At 35.6% G+C, this 25,554-nt stretch overlaps 1 protein-coding gene across 3 annotated transcripts in view; it reads right to left on the reverse strand.

The window, feature by feature from the left end:
- Glra3 (glycine receptor alpha 3) overlaps positions 1-25,554 on the reverse strand; it is a 137,708-nt gene that overhangs the window by 67,505 nt on the left and 44,649 nt on the right. For 2 of the 3 annotated variants that reach the window (XM_057752657.1, XM_057752656.1), the window contains exon 3: positions 13,496-13,563. The exons of the other annotated variant lie outside the window; for it this stretch is intronic. In XM_057752657.1, coding sequence (XP_057608640.1) covers positions 13,496-13,563 — 68 coding nt within the window. The remainder of the gene's footprint in view (positions 1-13,495; positions 13,564-25,554) is intronic. 3 annotated transcript variants of the gene reach the window in all.

Below are 25,554 nucleotides of genomic sequence, written 5' to 3' on the forward strand. Positions count from 1 at the left end.
AAAATAGCTTATTAAAACACTGAAGAATGCATTCTTCAATCAACAAATGAATTAATTGAGCCCCTTGTCAATGCAATGAACCCTGAGCCGACCGATTCAACCTTAGTTTCTCAGCTTCCTGAGAGTGTTGCTGTCTTCCTGTTGGTTTATTGTGAAGTTTCATTTTTATAGCGCATAGATGATACCTTGTAATGCCTGTCTTACAACATCCCCTCACCTTCCTCAAGAAGACAGAAATGAATGCCTCTGGAATGTGATGCCATCAAAATGAGCTCCAAAATCTTAAAGATAGTAACACCTATAGTGTGGAGAGAATTAGTGCACTTCTCCACTTTGCATAAGGTTCAATCCCAGGTATCACAAAGGCAAGCAAACTCGTTAACCAGCTAGTAATGGTTGGGCTTGCTAGTGCCATAGATAACATTGTGTTGTCTATAGTGCCGGGTCAAACAAACATGGTTACCATAGGGGAACTGCCTATAAGCTTATAGTGTCTGATGGCAGATGTTTGGTAATAGGGTCAGTTGACTTGAAATATATGAAGAGTTCGTTATAAAAAAATTCTACTTGTGCTGAATAGCTCAGTTAATATGAGGATCTAGAAACAGTAGAAACAGATCATTATTAAATTGTAAATTTTACTGCTAAGTAGGTTTATCTTCTAATTATTCAAATAAAACTTTAAAACATCCCAGGCAAGACATGCATTTCCTAGATCCATCTATGGTTGCTTCTTTGCAAAATTTACAACTTAAAAAAAAACAAAGCTAGTGTTAGAATAAACAAAACTATAAAAAGGAGAGTGGTAAATAAAATGTTACAATGGTCCCAAGACTGAAAGTCCCACCTGCTGTTCATTACCCATGACAGTGAGGCAGCAACAAAACCCACTGGCCCTGGCTGGCACTTAGTGAGTTCCATATCTGCAGGGATGCTAAACTTTGCGTATCAATCCTTAATAAATAGTGTAGATTCACTAACCAAATGCCCTACCTTCATCAGCTCCCTGCTGCCTAACTTCACCAGTGGGCATGCATGCAACCTTCTCCCTCTCCACTGTTGTCTCTTCTGATCTTCCACTTAGTGTATACAGTAGAATATCTTCATGCCCTTATGTCATGACTTGTTTTCAGCTGCTCAGAGAAGGTCAGTCTCAACCAATAGGTGCCTCTCTCAAGACAGCCCTAAGTTAAAGTTCTCTGAGAGATAAGAGATTTGTTTTCTCCATGTCCCATCTGATATGTAGCAGGAGTCACCATCACATTAAATCGTCTGACTGCATTCAAGGTTTTTGAGAACTGGAGAGTCATGGTGTAGCTGGGATTGCTAGACAATTCTAACTAGAACTACCTGGATTTCCTGGTCTTTGTGGCTTAGTTTCCCCTCTCTAGGGTAGGAGCGGATCTCTTGTTGCCTTTTTTATGACTCTCTATGAAGTTCTTTTGTTTATCTCTTTAGATTATCATCTCTCCTTTGTTACTCTCAGTCTTCTCATTTGTGGAGATACTCTGAGGAATATTTGAATCCAACTTCTTCCACTGTGGACAGTCATCATTGGAGAGATGTGCAACTGATAAAAGTACATTGAATAAGAGACCATGTGCTCGGCCGCGAACACAGCATCTTTATGAATCTCACCTACCATCCCCACAAACACCAAAGCTCAGGGGGTATCCCAGAAAAGGAGATAGAAAAATATGGTCAGAGTTAGATGATGGGCAGGGGATTGCTGTGAAATGCTGTCTTCTGAGCATGGCATGACCATCACAGCAACTGTGGTTACCTACGCAAGACAGACAAAATCCTGGCACAGATGGTATAGGTCATATCCAGGATCTACTCCATACTGAAGAACTATTGGCAATGGGTAGTTGCTGGGGGTAGGAGAGCAATTCTTTATATGGCAATGGATAATTTTACATGCTCTAGTGCATGGCTGCACACTGATTCCAAACTGGCAACACAAATGAGATTTAGTGAATTATCAAAAAAAGGGGAAAAAGCCATGAATTTGAGGGGAGATCCGATCTGGTTGGAGAGGAAAAGAAGAAATAGATGGGATTTTATTTCATTGCATACATAAAAGAAATTCTCAAAAATTTAAAAAAAATTAGAAAGTTACTCATACTGATTTTATTGTCATTGGGAAAACAAAGAATAATCTTTGCAGGGAATATTTTGAAAGTAATTTTAATCAAATATTTAAAAGTATGATTTAATAATGCATACACGAGTGAAATAAAAAAATAAGATATCACTCACTATAAATGAAAAAAACACTTTTTTCTTGTATCAGTATGGGAAAAAGTCTGAAAGTAGTTTGAATGTATCTACAGTTAATGCAAATGTTAATTTACTTGCATGCAAAGTTTTAAAAATAACATCTCAAAATGATACATCACTATAATAACAAAATAGACAATTTAACTTGGATTTCACCGTACATCTACTAATAATTTTGAAAATATATGGATAAATAACATTATATTACTTCCTTCTCAGAATATTGTCTTTGCTTATCCAGTTTACCATGGAACACAGATAGATTAGTTGGTGCTAACTATACTTATGAATATCATACAAATATGTATTCTGGAGGCTGGACATCTAGCAAGGTGATAGAATATTTTCCTAACATTTGTGAGGCCATGATCATAACTACCGTCATCAAATCATTACTGTTGAATATTCAATCTCAAGAAATACAATTTATTCTCCGGGGAGCAGAAATATAACTTTTAGTGGTTTAGAAAATCTTCCTTTTAAGAAATACTCATAGTAGGTACATAAATATGCGTTGTAAACAAAGCGTTAAAATCTCATGGGGAAGTAAACTAAGGGAAAAAGCTATGTAAGGGCCTTTGGAGGGAGGCATAATGAAAAAATAGTGCTAGAGTCATCATTTTAGGGAAACTAAAGAAGAGATGCGAAAATATGTTTATTAATTTATTTGTTCATGTCTGCTGTTAAGTCTTGATTAATAATTTTAATTAAGCAGCACTGGATGAAGTAGAGCAATTATCTTTATATCTAGCTAAAATGAAATGAAGAGTAAAATATATTTAGAGTTGGAGTTTTTAGTCTATTGAAGTTATTTCTTGAAGTACTTATTTAAAACTGATAGACTATAATTCAGCAAATGGTTATTAAAAAACTTCAGGGAGTAAAAAAGCATGAAAGGAGCTTGTGTGTATAATAAATAACTGTAAAAGTCGGGTGAAAAAAGGCTCAAAGAAGAGATCCACGGGAGAAATGGGTTAAACCTATCTTATTGCCTCCAATGGGGTCTGGTTGTTTTTGCAAACAGCTGTGGTAGAGAGTCCTAAAGCAAAGCTTCTTTGGAAGAACAAAGGTGATCAAAGGAGAGAGAGAAGAAGGGAGGGAAAGAGATAGAAAGAAGAAGAGAGAGAGAGAAAGAGAGAGAAAGGAATATTTTATTGCTCAAAGGTCTGGAGAGAATTTCCAGGTGCATTTCTTGTCTCAGGGATAAAAATAATGTTCCATTCAACTCAACAGACAAAGTACATGAGGTCACAAGTGAAGGTTGTCTAGGATTTATTTGTGAATAATTGATGTATCTATTTAATATTGCTAAACATATGTTAATAAGCTCATTTTTTGTTGGCTTGAGCCCTTTAATACTACTTTGTGACAGGATTATTTGTCTTATGACTTAACTACTCTCTGGAGTGTTGGCAATGTTCCACAACAACTAAAGAATAATTTAAAAAAGATTGCCCAGATTATAGTACTACTTTACTGTGTTACTGAAACTATTATTTTTCATGATCTCCATAGGGCAAAGGATTTATTCTTTTAAATCTCCTCAAAGAATTTTGAAGCAAAATTTTTTATTTTCTTTTATTGTAGAACTAATTTCCATGCACTAAGTTCCTTTTGAAGAGATAGAGTAGGGATAAGGAGGGAGATCCTATCCGGTGGGAATCTCCCATTTTCTATTGGTGTACTTGGCAATGCATAGTGGTGCAGACCCGGGTTTTTAACACCCAGGCTCATTTTGAGCTCTTCCGATACCAAGTTAGCTGGACTTCTGTTTTGTAGTCAATCTAGACAGATACAGTTGGGTCACAAATGAAAAAGATGCCACCAATCAGTGCGACAGTGAGCGCTTCAAGGCTTCAGTATTAACTTTCCCTTTTGCATCTGTCAGATTCAGTTAGTAGCAGAGGAAAAATTGAACTTGCTTGTCACACACTTAACCTTAACCGCAGTGCAAAGTGACAAGTTTTGACTACTCCCAATCACTTTAGAGAACGTGGTCTCCAATCTTACTTTATAATTGGCAGTTAAAATGATATTTGTAGGGTATTATTTCAGCATATCACTATCTCTAAGAACACAGAGATGAATTCCAGGAACTGTTCCATGAGATCGAGAGATCCTGTCATTTTTGTGGCATTTGTCCATCAAGAGAAGGTATTTAACTGATCTGGTAGCTAATAGTTATATGCCAAGCCCTCCTCAAAAGAGATCTACGTGGAGACAGTACCATCATTGCAAATTCAGATTAGAGACAAACGAATATAAGCGACATGTATCTTTATATTTACACTAAAGAATTCAGCACAAAACTTTCAAATCTATAAATACTATGTAATTAACTTTTTCATCTACAGATCATAAGGAAACTCCAGAAAGACAAAGGTCTAAAAGACAGACATCTCAGAGATGAGGATCCGAAGTCGCCCTACTCTTTATACTTTTATTCTCTGAGGCATCAGCATCTTTTGTCTTTGTCACATTTTTTTCTCCTATTATTAAAAAAAATGCTTTTAAACAATTTGTTTGTTTAACAACACTACTCTCTCTAAACAATTGTGGATCATAATATTCCTTGCAGGATATCTAACATAAGAGAAAGATCTTCAGAGAGTTTCTTTTTGAGAAATGATGGCTTGTGCAATGTCTTGTGGATGAATATATTGAGCTGAGATTTATTCATAAACTTGATAAGGGTCACTAAGGTGGGCAACAATCTCATACATCTATTTTCTTCAACTATTCCCATAAATGAACCTATTTCTTGTTGATACTTAGAAACCACAGTTCAGAACACATTCGTGATGCCTGTCACTGGTTACTCATACACGGAATTAAAAGTACTCCAGACCAAAGCTATTACTATATTTGGAATGGCTTCAGTACTAGAAAAGTAATACTGTGAGGTCAAGATGTTAACAGATCCATTGTTAATATTAAAAGGCTATCCATTTGCTTCTAGGCAACTCTCAAAAGAAGTGAAATGAGTCATTTAATCTGTTAATGTAACATAGGATTGCTCTGTGAATGCTATAACGGCAGTCATCAAAAGAGAGAATGCCTTTAAGTGAACCTAACTCATCAGGAATGGATTTGAAGAACCGAGAAGTCATTTCTGGCAAAAGTTACAAAAGAACAGAAAAAGGTTTCTTTTAAATTGAGCACATTTCTTTATCATTGCCATGAAAAATATGTTACAGTGAATTTAGTAAGTAATTTCTCTTTAATGTCTTACATTTAAAAAGCATTCTTGTATCACCATTAACCCCGCAGAGTCTATTTTCTGAACATATTTATTCATTGAAAATTATGAAATTATCTTTGCATCAAGATAGTTGAAAAACAAATTCTTTTTTTAGGAAATATTGAATTATACAGGAAAAAGATTTAAAAAGACAAGTGCATTTAAACATTATCAGCCCACATTCTATTAATTGTGAAATGAAACATTTAACTCACATTTCAGAGACAACAGAATCGATTTAACACTACCATTGAGACACAGAACTGTCGAAATACAGAAACGACAAAAGGAAAATTGTCCTTTATTTACCTATGTCAAGTATATTAAAGCAAACTATGTTTGGAGAAAAATAAAATTTTCAGCCTAAATATGAAAATTACCTATCTATATGCAACACCATGCAATTAGGAAATTCTTCATAATAAGCATTATATCAGCTTATAATGATTAGCAAAGAATATAATGATTAGCAAAGAGTGTCTCAAAGGAAACCATTTCCTTGCAGATCCTGAAGTCACAACATTTAAAAAAAATGGGCAAAATATTATAAAGAAAAATAAAATCACTGAATTCTCAATCTAGTAAAGCAATATGATTTCACTAAAGTTTATTTGATAACTTGGGACAAGTAGCATGCACCATCAATAAAACAAATAAAACAGCACACAAACAATCCTCAAAGACTGCAGTTTCATTAATGGCCTTTATAAAGTCACTGAATAAATTTCAGGGAAGGGATATAAAATGCTTTAGCGGGAAGTTTTCAGCAATTTATTTGCCAATGTTAATTCTTAAATGTATAACATAAAGGGATGAAAACAAAACAATACAAAGAGGTAAAAACCCTTAACAATTTTAAGTATCGAGAATATAGTAAGCTTTTTGAAATAACAAATACGCAAAAATTGGCATGATTATTCTTCAAAAAGAATTATTGGGGGCCGGAGAGATGGCTCAACAGTTAATAACATTGACTGCTATGTCAGAGGATATGGGTTCAATGCCCAGAACCAACATAGTGGCCATATGACTTCTTTTCCAGGGTATCTGATGCCTGCTTTGGCCTCCACAGGGACTTGTCACACATGTGGTGAACAGACATATATTCAGGCAAAACATCCATACAATAAAAATAAAGATATAAGCCGGGCGGTGGTGGCGCATGCCTTTAATCCCAGCACTCGGGAGGCAAAGGCAGGCGGATCTCTGTGAGTTCGAGGCCAGCCTGGTCTAGAAGAGCTAGTTCCAGGACAGGAACCAAAAGCTATAAAGAAACCTTGTCTCGAAAATCAAAAAATAAATAAATAAATAAATAAAGATATAAAATTTAAAAAGATAAATATTAATCCTAAATTGAGACAGCAGCAAAAACTTCCAGCATAACAATTTCAAAAATACTCTTATTTAAACTAAGAGAAAGATCTAAAACAACAAACAACCCATAAGAAAAATATAGAGAAGTGATTTCAAAGATCTTGGAATTGAAGGTTTTCCTTGACAAAGAAAGCTATGGTTAAGCTGGTGCAATGGAAAAGGCTAAACAGGGCTGGAGAGATGGTTCAGCCATTAAAGGCTAGGATCACAACGCAAAAAATAAGGGAAAGTCTAAATGGGTCAACATTGGGTCAAGAAATAGCACTTATTAAATGCCTCTGGACAGATTAAGTTGCTGGAACAGATGACGTACTTATGAAAGAAATAATCTTTACATTAAGTATCTTAACCAATAGAGGAAGAACAAACACTTCTAACTAGTTTAGAAACAAGCATCATACTGACATTAAAAAACTTTCTCTAAGTACGTGAGATACTAAAATTAAAATTTAGAATTCAAAGTTAAAACTGATAAAAAATCCTAAAACTAATTTTAGAAAATTAAATATAGCAATTACAAAAATATAGTAAATTATTAAAGTGAAGGTTATGCACACAATTCAATTAGGTTTTGCTCTTTGGAAACTCAATCCATAAATTCTATGATATTAACAAAACAAAGGAGAACTCACACCTTATTTTATTCAATCCTAGGATATCACTGGAGAAAACACAGTGTCAACTACAGCACCACAACGTGGCTCAGCAGGTAAAGATACTTGTTGCCAGACATGAAAAACTGACTTTGATCCCCAGTTGCACAGGGTGATAAGAGGGAAACTGGTTGTTAGTGGTTCTTTGACCTCCACATAAGTGCCATGCCATGTATTTACACACACACAAAATCACACATACACACACACACATACATGCATGTACAAACACAAACATACACAATAACATTTTAAAAGGAAACGTAAGCAATAAAAACATTGTTGGTCTGACAAAGGTCACTTACAGGAAAGGTAAATTGATATTCTTTTAAGGGTAGGTTTCAGATATATGTATACAGTATTTTATTACATAGATGTACTTTACCTAGCCATGGTTTATATAGACATCTTCGTACAAAGTTATCATAGACTTCAACCAAACTGATCCTTTTCCATTTTCTCCATCTTCTGTTGGCCCATGTGATGGAGGAATGTCATTGGCTAATAAAAAAACTGCCTTGGCCCATTTGATTGGCCAGCCTTTAGGTGGGTGGAGTAAACAGAACGAAATGTTGGGAGAAAGGAGCCGAGTCAAGGAGTCGCCATGATTTTCCCACTCCAGACAGACGCAGGTTAAGATCTTTTCTGGTAAGCCAGCTCGTGGTACTACACAGAATATTAGAAATGGGTTAGATCAATATGTAAGAGCTAGCCAATAAAACTGCCTTGGCCCATTTGATTGGCCAGCCTTTAGGTGGGTGGAGTAAACAGAACGAAATGTTGGGAGAAAGGAGCCGAGTCAAGGAGTCGCCATGATTCTCCCACTCCAGACAGACGCAGGTTAAGATCTTTCCTGGTAAGCCAGCTCGTGGTACTACACAGAATATTAGAAATGGGTTAGATCAATATGTAAGAGCTAGCCAATAAGAGGCTGGAGCTAATGGGCCAAGCAGTGTTTAAAAGAATACAGTTTCCGTGTAATTATTTCGGGACATAAGCTAGCCATGCGGGCGGCCGGGTGCCGGGGACACGGCCCTGCCACTCATATTACAACACCCATGTAATTCCTTTGGATAATTTCTCATATATATGTGTGTATACATGTAAATATGGGATACTTATATAAAATAAAGAATCCTCAAATAACAGAATACATAAATTATTTTTTCTGAGTATGATTTATTACACTTAATACAATAATATCAAGTTGTGTCTGTTTTTCAGAAAGAACATAATTTCAGTTGTTTTTTACAGGTGAATGAATCTGCTTACATATATATATATATATATTTACATATATACCACATGGCCTCTATACATCTGTAGATGAATCTCTAAGGTCATTCGCTAACTTATTATTTGTGTACAGAGCTGCAGTGAACACTGATATGTACACACACATGTGATATGGTGACCTTGAGTTCTGTTATAGATGCAGAAGTGGTATAGTTTAGTCACAGGGGAGTTCCTGTTTTTGTTTTGTGAGTAACTACCTACTGATTTTGCCTGTACTAATTTGTATTCCCCATAGCTATGTATAAGAGGTCTCATTTCCTTTATTATCCTCAGTAGGAATTTTTTTACTTTCTATAATTTTTTAATGATAACAATTCTCAATAGAGTGAGATGAGCTCTTAATGTAGCTTTAGTACACACACACATACACACACACGTGCACACACACAAGTACCTTTACAAACGTTCATTAGTTATTAACTACCCTAAAATAAAAAAGGTTTACTGTGGTGTTATCTTGTTTGCACAAATAAAGCATGCTTGAAGATCAGAGGGTGGAGCTAGCTACTAGCTAATCATAGAGGTCTGGAGGTCTGTACAGACATACAGGTAGTGAGAGAGAAAAAGTGATAAGGCGGGAGGAAACAGAAAATCACTTTCTTTACAGCTGGGAAGTTGAGTGGGTAAGGTGGCTGTGGTTTTGCTCCTTTGTCTCTCTGATCTCTATATTTTCTCCAATATCAACTCCGGGTTTTTATTTTTAAGCGCTATTAGACTTGAGCTACGGTTTATTAAAGATTTTAATCTTTAGTAAATATATATAAATATTTAGGAATAAACTTAAAATACATGGTGTCTTAGGGTTTTTATTACTGTGAAGAGACACCATGACCAAGGCAACTCATGTAAAGAAAACATTTCATTGGAATGGCTCGAATACAGTTTCAAAGGTTCAATCCATTATCAACATAGTGGGGACATGTGGGCAGACATGGTACTGGAGAGCTAGTAAAAGATTGCCTAAAAATACTTTTAATATCTTTGTTATGTTCTTTTAATCTAATGGGTAATCATAGTTGAATTAGTTTATATACATATATATATGTATACACACATATATTTATACATATATACAGAAGTGGAATAATGTGAATATATTTAAAAATATGGCTCTGGAAAGGTGGTTGGTGCATAAAGGCAGCTACCTCTAACTCTGACAACCAAAGCTCGGTCCTCACAAGTCACATGATTGAAGGAAAAAATCCAACATCCATAAATTGTCCTCTCACTTCTACATGTCCTCTGTGGTGTGCATGTACATGTGTGGGCAAATACACACATGCACACACACAATAAAAATAAATAAATAAAATGTAATAAAACTATTATCTTGGGGGATATTATCTTGAGGTGTGTGACTTTCGTTTATGCTGCGTTTGTTTAACTCTGTGAAGCTGTGATTCTTTGCTGGTCTAAAGCACCTGAGGGTCTTAATAAAGAGCTTAACGGCCAATAGCGAGGCAGGAGCAAGAATAGGTGGGGCTGGCAGGCAGAGAGGATAAACAGAAGGAGAAAGCTGGAAGAGGAGAAGGAGAAAGCAACAAGAGAACATGGGGAGGAAGATGTCATGGACCAGCTACCCTGCCACCCAGCCAGTCATGGAGGAAGACTGAAAGTGAAAAACACAGAAGAAAAGGAAAAAGCCCAGAGGCAAAATGTAGTTGGAATAATTTAGGTTAGAAAAGCTGGAAAGAAACAAGCAAAGCTAAGGCAGGTATTAATAATTAAGAATAAGTCTCCCTCCACCTGTGATTTTTTGGGGGGAGCTGGGGAGTGCCCCCCAAAAAGCCAAAAGAGTAAAACTTCACACAAAATATTAACATGCTATTAGCATAAAATTAATGTAAAACATGTTAACATATATTAGCATAAAATTTGTTAAATAAATTTTAAACAAATACAGTTACTAAACAGTAGCATGCAATTTATTTGGAGAGTAATGATGGTGGACAGTATGAATAAAATATAACAATTTAATCAACTAGAAGCAAAATAATTTCTGATACTTCTGATCAAAATATAGTAGCAAGTCTTACTCCCCTCTATTACTTTGAGAGGTGGAAACCATATTTCAACTGTAGTAGCTGATAGTATGAAACGTTTAAAATATCTAATCTGAGCATTTGGATGAAAATAATAGCATCATATATTTAGTAAGCTGGAAAAATAAAAAAGAAAGACACCAATGTGAAGTTTTAATGAGCACTTAATCTCTGGGGTTTTTATTAATCTTTACTTATTCTTACTCATGATTGTCAAAAGAGAGGGCCATTTTCTAAAACTGCCTTTTGAACTAACATTTACTAAACAATATATAAAACAAATTTTTGCTATACTGCAAGAAGGACATAATGTTTGTTATATCTGTATGTTTACTGTATTTCACAATGCAAAATGTTAACAAATTTAGTCAGCAGAGTCATATTGTAGCTATGATGGACAGTTTAGTGGCAGGCTAGAGAATTGCTTCATAAAGAACAGAATCCTTCAGGAACCTGAAAATCGGAGGTCCTCTATTTCAGTCAAACCCCATTGCCTTCCTTCAGTAAGACAGCAAATTTTTCCAACTGTTATTATGGAAGGTATTTTCTGGAAGCAATCTTGCACAGGAGAAATAAAAGGAAATGTATTCCCAAGATTTTAGGATTGCAGTTCATGTATAGAATAAATTAAAATGAGAGCGCTGCCAAGGAACACAAATATAAACAGAATTACACAGAAAAAAGCCTGTTGTTGTTTTCTTTTGATGATTTAGATGGAGCATACACATACACAGGAGATGAACTAGCTACCCATTACAACTCTAGAAGATGCTAGTCTGAAACAATTACAGCTACTTTTAAGGTAGATGCTTGACAGAATCACACTGTTCTTATATAAGAAATTGTATCATTTCCTGTGCTTGCTTTAATACACATTCATATGTATTTATATGCTGTGTTAAAGATAATTCTACGAATCTTTATCATCCATTGAAGTTTGAGCCCTATTATTCTTTTTTTTTTTTTTTTTCGAGACAGGGTTTCTCTGTGGCTTTGGAGCCTGTCCTGGCACTAGCTCTTGTAGACCAGGCTGGTCTCGAACTCACAGAGATCCACCTGCCTCTGCCTCCCAAGTGCTGGGATTAAAGGCGTGCGCCACCACTGCCCGGCTGAGCCCTATTATTCTTAGTCAATGCTTTTTCCCCTAACTACTGCATTCGGAGGGAACCACAGAAATGCGACTTGATGATAAATAGTGCAGCAATTTGACGGAAATGGTGCCTGAAAGATTCTTTGTGTTGAGATGAATTCATTTCCTTTCTTTTTAAATCCAAAACAAATGACAGCGAAAATAATTTCCCCATTAAATTAGCAAATTTTTGTTTTATTTCATAAGAAATTTCATTATTATCTGAGTCTGAAATATGCAAATGATTGTCATTTTCTTATGACAGATTTGGGAATATTAATTTTTCAAGTATTTTATATGATAGTTTAGTTAAGTCTACCCAGGATAGTAATGCAAATCATCCTTGTTAAGATTAGGAATACAGCATAATAAGAACCACCACACTTGGTTTAAATGCTGGCTGCTAGATCATTTTACAGATATTTAGTGGTTCAATAGCATATTTTTGCTTTTTTTTAATGTCAGCTAAATTTATCGATTAGTATGACAGATCAAACAAGAATGTACAACATAATATTTAATTAATATTAAATACAAAGTTGGTATATCTATAATGCTCAGCTTTATTTTCTTGGGCCTTATTAACCTAATTGGATGTAGTTCCCTCAGTAAGACAGCATTGTTAGTTGAAAATACACAATGATTATAGTTTGGATAGATTATTTTAGCTTTGAGTTTTTTTTTTTTTTATTATAACTGAGGTCTAAACCTAAGTCTTCACTTCTGAGGAAGCACCTGGCATGAAGCCATATATTCCTAGTTTACCGTTTTCCCTTTGCTTTTTTAGTTTGATAGCGTCCAAATTTTTTAGGCTAGCCTGCCACTCACTCTGCAGCCCACACTGCAGTTGAACCCGTGGTCTTCCTACCTCAGACTCCTGAGTAGTTGGGATGAGAGACCTGTACCTCTAGGACTATCTCTTATTATAATTCTGTCTTATGTTTGGGAAAGCACTTATTCACTGGAGAAGGGAATTTAGCCGAATACACAAAAGTACAATACATGTAGACCGTAAGCAGAGAATAATGAAATATCAAGATATTTACTAGTATGCTTTTGTTGAATACTGGAAATAAGTAATCTGGTAGAATTTTAATTTTAAATGGAAATCTAACACTATAGTGCTGAATTAGAAAAATCCAATCTTGTTTTTAATGCTTTTTTTTGTTCTTTAATAAACAGTTTCTAGGGAGGAGAAGAGGAGTGGGAGGAGGAGGAGAGGGGCGGGAGGAGGGGGAGGGAAATGGGAGGCGGGGAGGAGGCGGAAAATTTTTTTCCAATAATAAATAAATAAATAAATAAATAAATAAATAAACAGTTTCTAGATAGACATTATTATCTATAGTTGATAGCAATTTAGTCATTCCACTAAGTTCATTTATTAAAATCTCATTATATCAAATTAAACTGTCAATTCCCACTAATGTAATTACAAATTAATCAGGTGTGAAATTTGTTAACAAGCAGAGAGACTTACCATAGTTGTTTCTGCAATGGAGCCAAAGCTGTTTATGAATATGTTGCATGTTACATTAACTGGAGGTCCTGGAAAAAGAGAAGAATATTATAGAGGCTGATGGATGCCTACCTAAAATATGTCCAAGTCATTCTGTGCTTTTCATTATTGTAAAAAATAAAAGGTTTTTTTTTTTTTTTTTTTTTTTTTTGTGTGTGTGCACAGATGCACTTTCCTGCACTTAGTGAAAACTCTCAAGGTTGGTATGACGTCCTTTGAACATAAATACTGTGTCATATATAAAAATGTATTCTAGTAAATATAAAGACTGCATATTGTGGAGGTTTATTTTCATGCCCCAGAAAGACCAAATGCAACCAATCCTGGTTGATCTCGGGCTTTGTACAGGCAAGAAGGAAAGGAGAAGGCACAGTCAATATTTTAACCTAGAATTAGTAGCTGATTTCTGACTGTCTGATGAGCATAGTCACATGATGAAGATAGTCACATGATGAAGACAGTCACATGAGGAAGATAGATAGTCACATGATGAAGATAGTCACATATGAATCACTTTAGAGAAATTCTTCTGTTATTTTCCCCAGGATATTTTTCTGTCTCTGCATGTCTTCTAAAACTTTGTTGAAAATTGGAAGCATTACATAGCTATGGTGATACATAGCTAGACAATGTGTGGTGGTACACCTTCAGTCCCAAACACGCTTTTACCTCCAATTCACAGTTTTTATTGCTTTTAGATTTTATTCTTTGTTGGTCAGTGCTTTCCAGTGATTTCTAGGCACTTATTTTTTTTTTTTCTGTGAGCTTTGAGGTCAGAATGGCTGGAGAGTAGTTTCTTGAGTTTCTTGAGCCTGTAATTATGTACTCAGTCAGAGAGTTTCATTTTCTTTGAGGCACAGCTTCTATGCTCAGGAAGATATGACTCTCTGTCTTACCTTTCTGTTCCTAGTACAGGGCCCAGGCTCAGTCAGAGCGGTTGTCTCTTCAGTCTCCTCTGGGTATACACATAGCCCTCAGCCCTGTATAACTTCCACAGTTGTCAGAACACAGGAGAGCTCTTCCAAGTTTCATAAGCTTCTCACACCTCAGGCTTGTTTAATATATTGAACAGACTCTTACTTGAAGTTTGGAACAATAGAGAACAAGACCAATTTCTGATTGTTTTCAACAAATGTCCATTGAACCACGATTTCCCCAAATATGGTCTAAGACAAGGAATTATTATCTTCTGTCATAACAGTACAAACAGGCCACACAGTGACAACCCTCTCTAGATATCCTATCTAAAGAGCAACCAACGCTGCCTGTTCTCAGAGAAGCTGCTGGAATGGTGCTGTATTTCAGACTGCTATAAACCTGGGCATGAAACCAAGTTTAAATACATTTTGGGGTTAAAGAATTCCATCAATTTTCTTGAATAAACACTTCTCAGACTGTTACAAGCATGTGCTTTATTTTTAGGATTCTGAAAGCTAATTTTTGATGATTCTGCCAATGTTTTATTGAAAGAGAAGATTCCTTGCTTAACCATTATCCAGTCCTTTTTCAATGTCTGATTGCAGTCACCATAAGTCAAGGAATTTTATTATTATTAGGTTCAATTACTCACTTCCTCACCAAATTTCTAAAGCCTGTGCAGAACAAATGGAAGATTCACAGAGAGACACTGATGTACCAGAGCTAGATCTGGGATCAGTTAACTCTTGACTTCTTACCAAGTACAAGATATTATTTACTGCAAGATAATTCAGGAGTGGGCAATATTCTACCATTTGTTCATCAAGATATCCAAGTTATCAAATGCCATAGAGGACATTTTAGGTGCTATAAGTAGCACAGTCAGGTCAAATTTTAAAAATCATATTTTCTTACTCTGTGTTCTTTCCCCTAATATTCTTTACATAATATTCTACAAACATTCAATTATCTGGCCCCAAGTTTTGTAATTAGCTGATAATTATGTAAATGAAACATTTTGTTGTATAGGTTAAATTTCTCTGCTTTAAAATTTATTTAAATTAATCATATAAAAATATACAAGCTAACATATGAAAATAATTTATTTTATATTCTTAGTTAGTACATAAGAGTAAATTTATTTTCAAGGTTTAGTATAGGAAAATAGCCTCTAGGCCTATCTTTATCTTTATTTTTATAGAAAAATAATCATTAACTCTTTAAACAGATTTGTTGGAAACTTGGGGGATGACTGTGTGGGTAAAATATGTGCTATGCAAAGATAAGGACCTGAGTTCCAATCCTAAGTACCCAAATAAGAACATCTAGACATACATGTATGTACATGCAGCCCCAACATTGATGGGTGGAAACTAGTGGGTTTCAGGAACTCTCTGGTCATTATAGCCTAGACATCAAACTCTCAGTTCAGTGAGAGACTTTCTCTCAAGGCAATAAAGAACAAAATCATATAGAGAGACACTTAATACCCACTTCTGATTCCTACATTTGAGCATATGTCATGTACATCTACATACAACAGCAACTACAACACACACCCACACACACACCCCAGCAATAAGAACAGAAAGGAGAGAGATTCATTGTGTATTTACCTAAAGTTATCTAAATGAGGTAATTAATGGTGTAGGTATATGCTCTGATGCTCCCACAGAAGCTAAAGACTGAATCTTTTCTTCATACCCCAAACACAAAAATATTTTTGATGTCTTATTACCTGCACAGAGTTAAATTATCATTTTATGTCATATTCATTTTCTATAATTATTGTAGCAATGAAAATATTCTCCAAGTGTCTTATTAACTTATACACATGTTCTGAGTGTGGTCTTACCACCCCCAGTTGATCAGGGGTTTGAATATAAAGGTTTATGTATGGCATAAGCGAACAAATTTGTATTCACAGAAGAGCAATGTTCAGAGGAAAAGTAGGTCATAATTGGGTCAATTTACAAAGAGTTGGGAAAACAAAGTAAGCCAGAAAAATACCTAATTTAATTTCATTTTTTATAGATCCTTTTTTTCGAAATTGATAATTGTATTATCTTTTCCACATAGCTTCCTCCATGTGTGTCATTAATTAACCACAGGGTCTGAAATATCTAGATGATCCATCTGTCTATATATGCAACTCTTTAGATACTATAGCAGTTTCATTTTCCTTGGTCCTATAACCCAGAATATTTTTCTCTATAACAAAAGAGTCAACCAGTTTAAAGTGTGTGTGCTGCCAACAGTGCACTGGGAAATGTTCCCACTGCCTTGTTTAGTGGGATGCTCTTTCATGGTGCCCATTTCTTCTTTGTAGGTTCATTTCTTCATTTTAATTGAAGATGTCTTCCGTTAACTTTCGATGGAGTACATAAGACTCTAATGGCTTAAAGCTCCCTTCCCTATGGATGCAGTTTTTGTACTGCTCTCATTCTTAATATGTAGTTAGGCTTTCTTATAAAAATCGAAAGTGGAAATACTGTTTTGCTTGTAAATTTTGAAGTTCCTCCTCACTTCCCAACACTGCTGTAGAAAATTACAGGATGATGATTCATGTCCTTTGCGATTGACCTAACCTTCTTTCTAATAGTGCCATACTCATGACTTGTACATGTTCACACTGATACAATAATTTTAGATAACGAATGTGACATAAATCCAAAATTCTAACTATGTGAAAGTAATAGGATATAAAAATAATTTTGTGTTTAGGGTATGAGTGGATGCATAAAAATGATTCAATCTTTATCCTCTTTGTGAGTATAAAAACATATGTCTACAACATTAAATTTTTTGTTTCTGAAACCCACACCACTTGAAGGCGAAGTTTTGGAGCCCAGTCCTATTGAGTACATCTATCAAACACTCTCATACCTTTGGCTCAGGAAACATGCCAAAAAGAAGGTGGAGAGACTGCAAGAGTCAAACACTCAGTGCGTTTGCTGTGAGATCATGATAACTAGCAATATCAGAAGAAACATACAAAAAGTCTCACCACCATGACTCTCCAAATGTGAACTGACTAAGGAGGCATTAGTGGAATCCCAAGGCAGATATGAAAAGTCCCATGAGACCTCGACCCTACACAAAAAATAATAAGCAATGTGTAAAGCTGTTAGTGGGAGAGTCATCTCCAGGGAAGAGAACAGTAAATGGCTCTCCAGTGTTAAGTGGTCAGCCCAGAAAACATATATCCAATTAATAATATGATTGAACAGTTTATATTTAGGAATATATGTATATTTATATTTATACACATATGTGGATGCAATGCAATTACTCAATAAAAACATAAATTTGAAGAGCATGGATGGTGTATGGAAGGAAGGGTTCAGAGGAGGAAAGGAAAAGGAGAAATACTTTAATAATATTATAATCTCAGACATAAAATTGAAAATAGAAAAATCAAACAAATGAGCAAAAAATATCTTATTGAGGTAAATACCCATAGAACCTGTGGTTAGGAAACCCACAGAGACAGCTGACCAGAGATAGTTGGAGCTCTCTGGCTGGACTGACAGCTGGGGTACCTGCATAGGACCCAACTAAGCCCTCTGACTGTGGGTCAGTCCTGTGGCTTGGCCAGTTTGTGGGGCCATTAGCAGTGGGACAAGGATTTATCCCTAGTTCATGAACTGGCTTTTTAGAGATCATTCCCTAAGGAGGGACACCTTGCTCAGCTATGATACAGAAGGGAGGGGCTTGGACCTGCCTGAATTTGATATGATTGACTTTGTTGACTCCTCATTGGAGGCCTTACCCTTTCTGAGGAGTGGATGGGGGTGAAGGGTGGGAGGAAAACAGTGTTGGGGGAGGGAGGAGGGGACAGAGGGGAAACTGTTTGGTACGTAAATGAAAATAAAAACTTTTAAATAAAGGAAGAGAATAGGGAATTTACTCCACCATTTCTTTATATTTCATCAAAAAGGAAAGTGTGACATCACAGTTAAGAGTTAGAGGTAATTTTTTCCTTCGCTCTATGTAAGTCTAAAGTGAGGGCCTCTGAACATACACACAGGTGGATGGTATCCTTAAAATTTGGAAGGTTCATTTGGCATTTCCAGGCTCCTAAGGTGTGATTCCACCTAACAGTAAAACACTGCTATTTTCTCCAGCTAATTACAGCAGGAATACAGGTCTCAGGGTCAGTCTTCACTTTCAGACTAATTATGTCATACCTTCTTGATTTTCCCTTAAACAGAAAAAAAAGGAATTCGCTAGTGTTGATTTCATTCACTTTAAATAAAATGCAGATGGAGATGCAAAATAGGATGCAGATACCAGTACTCTGGGGACCACAGCCTAGGGAGCTGTAAAAGGACTCAGGGACCCATTCATTTGTTGAAATTGAGATAAAGAAAACAGAAGGAGGTGACTTGCTATCCTTGTTTTTATCGAGAAGGGCCTTTGCTGTAAAACTTTGATTTGCACTAGGCATAGAGTAAATGGTAATTCAATTGTTTCTCTAATTAATTTTTGTAGCATCTTTTAAGTGTGATTTTAATTCAAAAAGTATGAATAGTAGCAGAAGAAATAAAATTAGACAAAATAATTTTAAAATTTCAACTCTACGGCATTTTTTTTAATGAACAAATGTCTCAGGGCACATCTTCATTAACCCACAAAGGTTTAAAGAGTAAATAGCATATTACAAGGAGAAACCACAGAAATCATTGATTTTTTTTCCCTAAAATATGGTAATGCCACTCTCTGTTGAACAGAGATTTGAATATAAAGGTCAAAGAATGTCATGAGCAAACTAACATGCTTTTACAAAAGAGCAAGGACAAAAAGAAAGATAGCCAGTTAAGCTCCACAAATGGCAGCCATGCCACTCTATGATGTCACCAACAAGATGCAGAAGGTCATTAACAAAAGTAAATAGTCATTTTCAAATATAATGTGAAAATAAAGGAACTTCCGGTGGTCTTGGCTCTAAACTTTGTACTTTGTCTTGTCAGATATATATTTTTTGCCTGTGTGTGATGTAGGTGGGTCTCCTGTCTATGTGTTACTTTCACTGGTTAATAAAGAAACTGCCTTGACCTTTTGATAGGCCAGCCCTTAGGTGGGTGGAGTAGACAGAACAGAATGCTGGGAAGAAGGGAAGTGAGTCAGATGCCATGATTCCCCTTCCCGAGATGAATTCTGGCTAGACTCATGCTGGTAAACCACAACCTTGTGTTGGCATACAGATTATTAGATATGGGTTAGTTAAGATGTTAGAGTTAGCCAATAAGAGGCTGAAACTAATGGGCCAGGCAGTGTTTAAATGAAAACAGTTTCCATGTAATTGTTCTGGGGCTAAGCTAGACTTGCAGGAGCTGGGCGGGATGAAAAGCTGGCCTGCTTGCCTTCTCACTACATGTATGTAATCCACACAAGTGCTATTTGATATTCAATCAATTAGTTAAGAGTTTATGCATTCTTCCCTACGCGAGAAAAGACAATGAATTCAGACATCAAATTCTAAATTCGTTTTTAAAAAGTACAACACATACTCATTCAAAAGACATGTGCATATGTAAATAATATTAATATATTTATATCATATTGAAATATTAAAGTAAATATCAATTTGGTTATAAAGGTCAATGTTTTAGATCCAGGACTCTTGTTAGGTCAAATTTTTTTATATGTACTTTATGATCCTCTTGGGGCCTTTACAGATGCTTGATAATGTAACTGTAAGAGTGTATTGATCAGATTTTGTCATTTTCATTTCCAAAGATGCCTTTAGGTTCTCCTGGTAACATTCATGAGCATGAATTATAGATGCTTGAAGCCATCCATTGCACCTGTTTCATCTTATGAATGAAATTGAGACCAAGTGAGGTGGTTGCTTCTCTTTCCTTGATGGAAGAGTTGGTGTAGAGCATAATAAAAGCAGCAGTGTGGTGAATCTTTTAAAAAAAAAGGAAAGAAAAAAAAATCATCTTGACACAAGGTAGAGACACCCTGGAAGGGGAAATCTCAACTGAAGAATTGCCTCTATCAGATGGGCCTATGATTTTTATGCCCAAATCTGCAAAGTCCCCCAAAAGCCAACAAGGAGACAGAGTAAAAGCAAAGAGCCTTTATTTTATGCAAGTTTGCAAGCTTGGTCTCTCCACATGTCCAAAGGAGTGGAATAAATGAAGAGTCCTGAGCTCAGTTAGAGTTGGGTTTTTATAGTAGTAAAGGCGGCGGTGAGAGGTTTCTGAGGTTTGGGACATCTGATTGGCTGACTTTTGTCTAGGGGTGTCCTGGTAAGTGTGTGCTGGCAGGTGATTCTATCTACAGCAGTTGGAATGTTAGGCATTTCTTTTGGATGTTCTATTCTTGGGTAGTCCCCAGGTAATCTTAGTTTATGGTCCTTCCTGCAACCAGGTATTGCTTCAGGGTAAACTACTGAGACTCAGGCCTCCATTAAACTTATCAATGGCTGTGTCTTATTCTGGCAGGTGATAATGGTTGAAAGTAAAGAACTTCCTTTGGGTGATCTGTTCACATTTAGCTTATCATGGCTGGCTCCTACAGGGATAAGTCTTTGGCACATTTTTTTAATTAATGATTGATATGGGAAGATCAATTGTAGAAGATGCCAACCCTGGACAGGTGTCCTATGTTATATAAAAAAGCAAGCTGAACAAGCCAGTAAGTAAGCATCATTCCTGCATGCTCTCTGCTCTGGTTTCTGTCGCCAAGTTCCTGCCTTGGCTTCCCTTTGTTTTTAACTGTCACCTCTATGCTGTGACCTCTCTAATTCCCACATTGTTTTAATTCTTGATATTTCATAAAAGCAAACTAAAATAACTAGAACGAGAAGGTATCCTTGCACTGTTGTGGAATCCCTAATTTTACTGAGTAATGAGTGTTTGGGAGGGTGGGATTTAGGAGATTTTTGTAATGGTATGAGAGTAATAAGGAATAGACCCAGCTGAGGACAGTGAGTATGGAGAGCGAATCAAAGAATGAGATGAATACAGTATGGTCATGCTTTGAAGAAACTATGTTCTACCCATAAGACTGGAATAGGTAAAAGAAGCCAGCAATTTTGGAGTTTCCTTTTTATCTTAAGTATCTTTTGAAAACTTTTATGGAGTATGAAACTCTGAGAAGATGGTAAATCTACTTGCTATCACTGGCGGCACCTGTTAAACAGCCCTTGGCCAATCTGTTACTTCTCCGTGCCAATGCGAAAGCTGTTATAGCCATCCAATACACTCCTATGTTTAGCAACAGAGCAAATAACTGCTACAGCATCCATATGGCCAACTGTGCTTCTAAATTGTTCATTACAGTCCACATCCCTGGCCTGAAAAGCAAATGACAATAGTTGCAGATGTTTTCAGCGGCAATCTTTCTTTTAAATGTCCCTTAAAGACGTAGAACATGGCTTTTAAGATTAGAGATGAAGGAAAAGCAGAATATCAAAGTGCGATTCAGACACTTGGTGGAGATGTTATTTTTAATCACAGTGGAGAAAGTGTTCATTAGGCCAATGTAGAGCAAACAATCAAACAACTCAAATTTTCATAAGAATGACTCTAAGGAATTTGTAACAGAATTCTGTACCAAAGCTTTACCCTTCTTATAGACAGTATAATTGAAGATGAAAAACAACTCAACCTAGAGATTTGTTTTTATTTTAGCTAAATGAATATACATGTCACTTGGGAGAACTCTCCTTTTTCTTAAATGAGCAAAATATTCTTGATGACTATAAATACAGATTTACAATTTGTACTTTAGGAATAAAAACAGAAACTCATTTATTCTATTCACAGAAATGCAGTTCTAATATTTTTTTCAGATGGCCATTGTAAGATAGGTTTATGTGCTGGCAGTCTCTAGAGTTTTGCAGGAGAGAAGAACTTCTGTAAGGAAACGCTACAAGAAATGGCATGTTAGGTAGAGATCAAGTGGGTGTACATTATCACAATGAGAAATCTGATGAGGTATGTAAGATCCAGGAAAGAACAGGGAGTGTGTGCTTTTCTGTTTCTAACCCATAGACATAGAATTTGAAGGACACTCTTCTCAGGAGGATACAAAAAGAAGAATTTCAGACTGCAACCAATATGGGGAACAAACAAAACAAAGTAGCACCAGAGATTTGTTACACTTTGATCAAGTAAATAATTGTATGGAGGGTAATGGGAATCAAGTTCCTGCTCTTAGATGAGAAGATATGAAAACTGAGAAACCGATATAAACTTTATAGACCTGGAAATAACAATGTAAAACCAAGCTCTTCAGTGATCACCTAAGGAAGTAAATACAAAAATATCTGCAAACATATGTGTATGTAATGTTTGTGTATATGTGGTTAGATATATCTCCTATGTGTAGATATATTAATGGGTAACAATGTGAAAGTTATCAGTAATGATAAATATCAATATGACCTATGTTTGGTAATATGCAACCTATAATAATACAGCCAAAATAAATTATACAACCAAGATAAACTATAAAAAAATACAGTTGAGGAAATACTTGACAAATGAGAGGTAAGTTATATTCTTCTAAGTAACTGAAAAAAATAGTTTCATGCCAAGGTATTTTTAGATGTCTGTTTGTTTTCTAATTAGAGAGAAAGAATGGAGTATGGATTTGAGCAGGTGGGGAGATTGGGAGGACATGGGAACATTTGAGAGAGTGGAAACTAATGAGAATATAGTGTAAGAAAAACATACTTTCAATTTAAAGAAAATGAAAGATGTTTCAGACAGTGGTAAACTGGATAGCACTATCAAGGAATCATTATTATTTAAATAGCTAATGAAGTATAATTGGGAAATTGGAAGTTAGATGGAAGTGGTATCTTCATGCTATGCTGCTAGTTATAGTGGTTATCAAAGCTAGTGGTCTTGCTTCTAGTAAAGGATTGAGTATCCTGATTTCAGATCACTAACTTGCAGTAAAGTAGATTAATTTTAAAAGGTGGGTTTTTATTGTATTTGTTATTTTGATTATTTGAGAATGTTTTGAACTTAAAAGCTAGATAATTATTATATAAATAGTAATTTAAAGGTAAGTCAATGGACTGCAAGGAGCCAACCCCAATCAATATATCTATATCATAGCTCCTCCATCTAGGAATCAGGGAATATCATAGAACAAAGGATGAAAATATTTTAAGACCCAGAAGATCAACACGTCATCTGGAGGCACAGTCTTTCCTAGAATGTTAATGGATATGATAACACCGAAGGGGAAGGTCTTGCTGCCTCACCTCTATGCAAAGAACTAGAGGAAACGAACAACTGCTGGGAGAAGAATGGACTCTCCCTGGAGTGAACACGCTTTTTGGTTGTCAAATGGAGAGTGGTAGGCCCTGGAACATATATACACAATCAACAGTAACAGACTCCACAGAATGTATTTATATATTTGTGCATATCTACATGAAACAAGAGTAATTGAAATATTTGTATGTTTACACATATCTATCTGCATCACAGTAATTAAAAAGAGGCTATCTAGGTGAGACTTTCAGGGCTTAGGAGTGATTAGAGCAGGGTTAATTGTGAGGGGCTGGAAGGATAAAAGGTAACACAAAAGTGATTCTATTTTAATTAAAACATAGTTTAAAAAATAAAAGTAGAACAAAACTTTAATATACTTTGACTATGTAGACATATATAATTTTAGAAAAGTATCTTCCTCAACAGACTGTGTCACAATGACCTAACAATATGTAGACATACAAAGAAAAAGCTGTTCCCCCAAAGTAGCAAGAAAAATTGTGTCTTGGTGCACAGGAATATTTCAAAATAAGAAAACAATATTCTTAAAATATTCATCTAATATAAAAAATATGTAAGTATAATACATTAACTGTTATATTATAGATAGCATATATAATATTGTCTATGTATGTTTACATATAGGTAAACAGAGTCAGATGGACACTAGTAGTGTTCATTTATTTGTACTACATTCAGAAAGGTATTAATTTATAAATACCACAAGCAAAGAGAAATCACAAGGACACTATGAAAACAAGTAATGTTATTTCTATCTTTCAAAAGAGTCAGCATTAGAGATAGAATAAGATATCAACATGTATAAAATAAATATTTGTGAGGACTTGAGAATTGAGTATTTATTGACATAATACTCTCAGCTGAAGTCCAAATCATGATAATGATCATGAAAGGCAAATGGAAGGGACCAAGATTAGTAACAACGAAAAGAAGTAAATTTCAAGAGTGTCTGCTAGAATATTTTAGTTAAATATAAGGTTATTATAGTATGATTAAACTGTTATTTGCTGTTCAATTGTTCTATTAAGATTGCTTCAAGTTTCAAGTGATACCAGAAAAATTTTACTTCACTAAAGAAGATCTGGAAACAGTTTTTATTGTCTAGAGATAATTGTATTGCCAAATAAAAGTGAGAATTAATTAATGTATCAAAGAAGATGGGAGGAAGTTCATAATTAGTTTAATGGCATAAAAAGTAAAAGACTTTTAAAGACAACTGACAGATGAGATAAAGTATTATATCAATACAAATGAAGACTGAGCAGAGCAGGACTGAATAAAAGGACCTGAGAATCATTCTCCTTCCTCGTTTCCTGTGAAAAAGCTTTTTCTTAGTCGGCATCAGAGCAGTTTGAAACATTGTAAATAGCTTTGTTGACAATTGGGACAAACATGATGATACTTTTCGGTGCCTCCAGACTAAAACCTTCTTCCCAGCATTGGCAAGCATGGTGCATCATGAACATCCCATGTTACTGTGGAAGTGTACTGAAACGATGTGAGTAAGGGAAGGAGGCTTTGTTTGGCAAGCAGTTTCAGGGTATACAATCCATGATGGCAAGGAAAGTTTGGCTGGGACCAGCTTGGTCCAGGCGGCAGGAATTTAAGGCATGGCTTCCTCTCACGTCTTCAGAAAAGCAGAGAGCTCAGGTCAGGCTAAATTGTTCAATTCCAGCAACCCTTCCTCCAGCTAGACGTTACCAGCCGGAAGTTATAGCACATCCCACAAGGTGGAGACCAAGTGCGCAGACACCTTTGTCTGTAAGGGGTATTCCACAGCCAGTCCATTTTAAGGGGCAAAACTCAACAGCGAACACCAAGCAAAGGCCTGGCTCA

Source organism: Chionomys nivalis, chromosome 20 (genome assembly GCF_950005125.1).
Source record: "Chionomys nivalis chromosome 20, mChiNiv1.1, whole genome shotgun sequence".
Taxonomy (NCBI): domain Eukaryota; kingdom Metazoa; phylum Chordata; class Mammalia; order Rodentia; family Cricetidae; genus Chionomys; species Chionomys nivalis.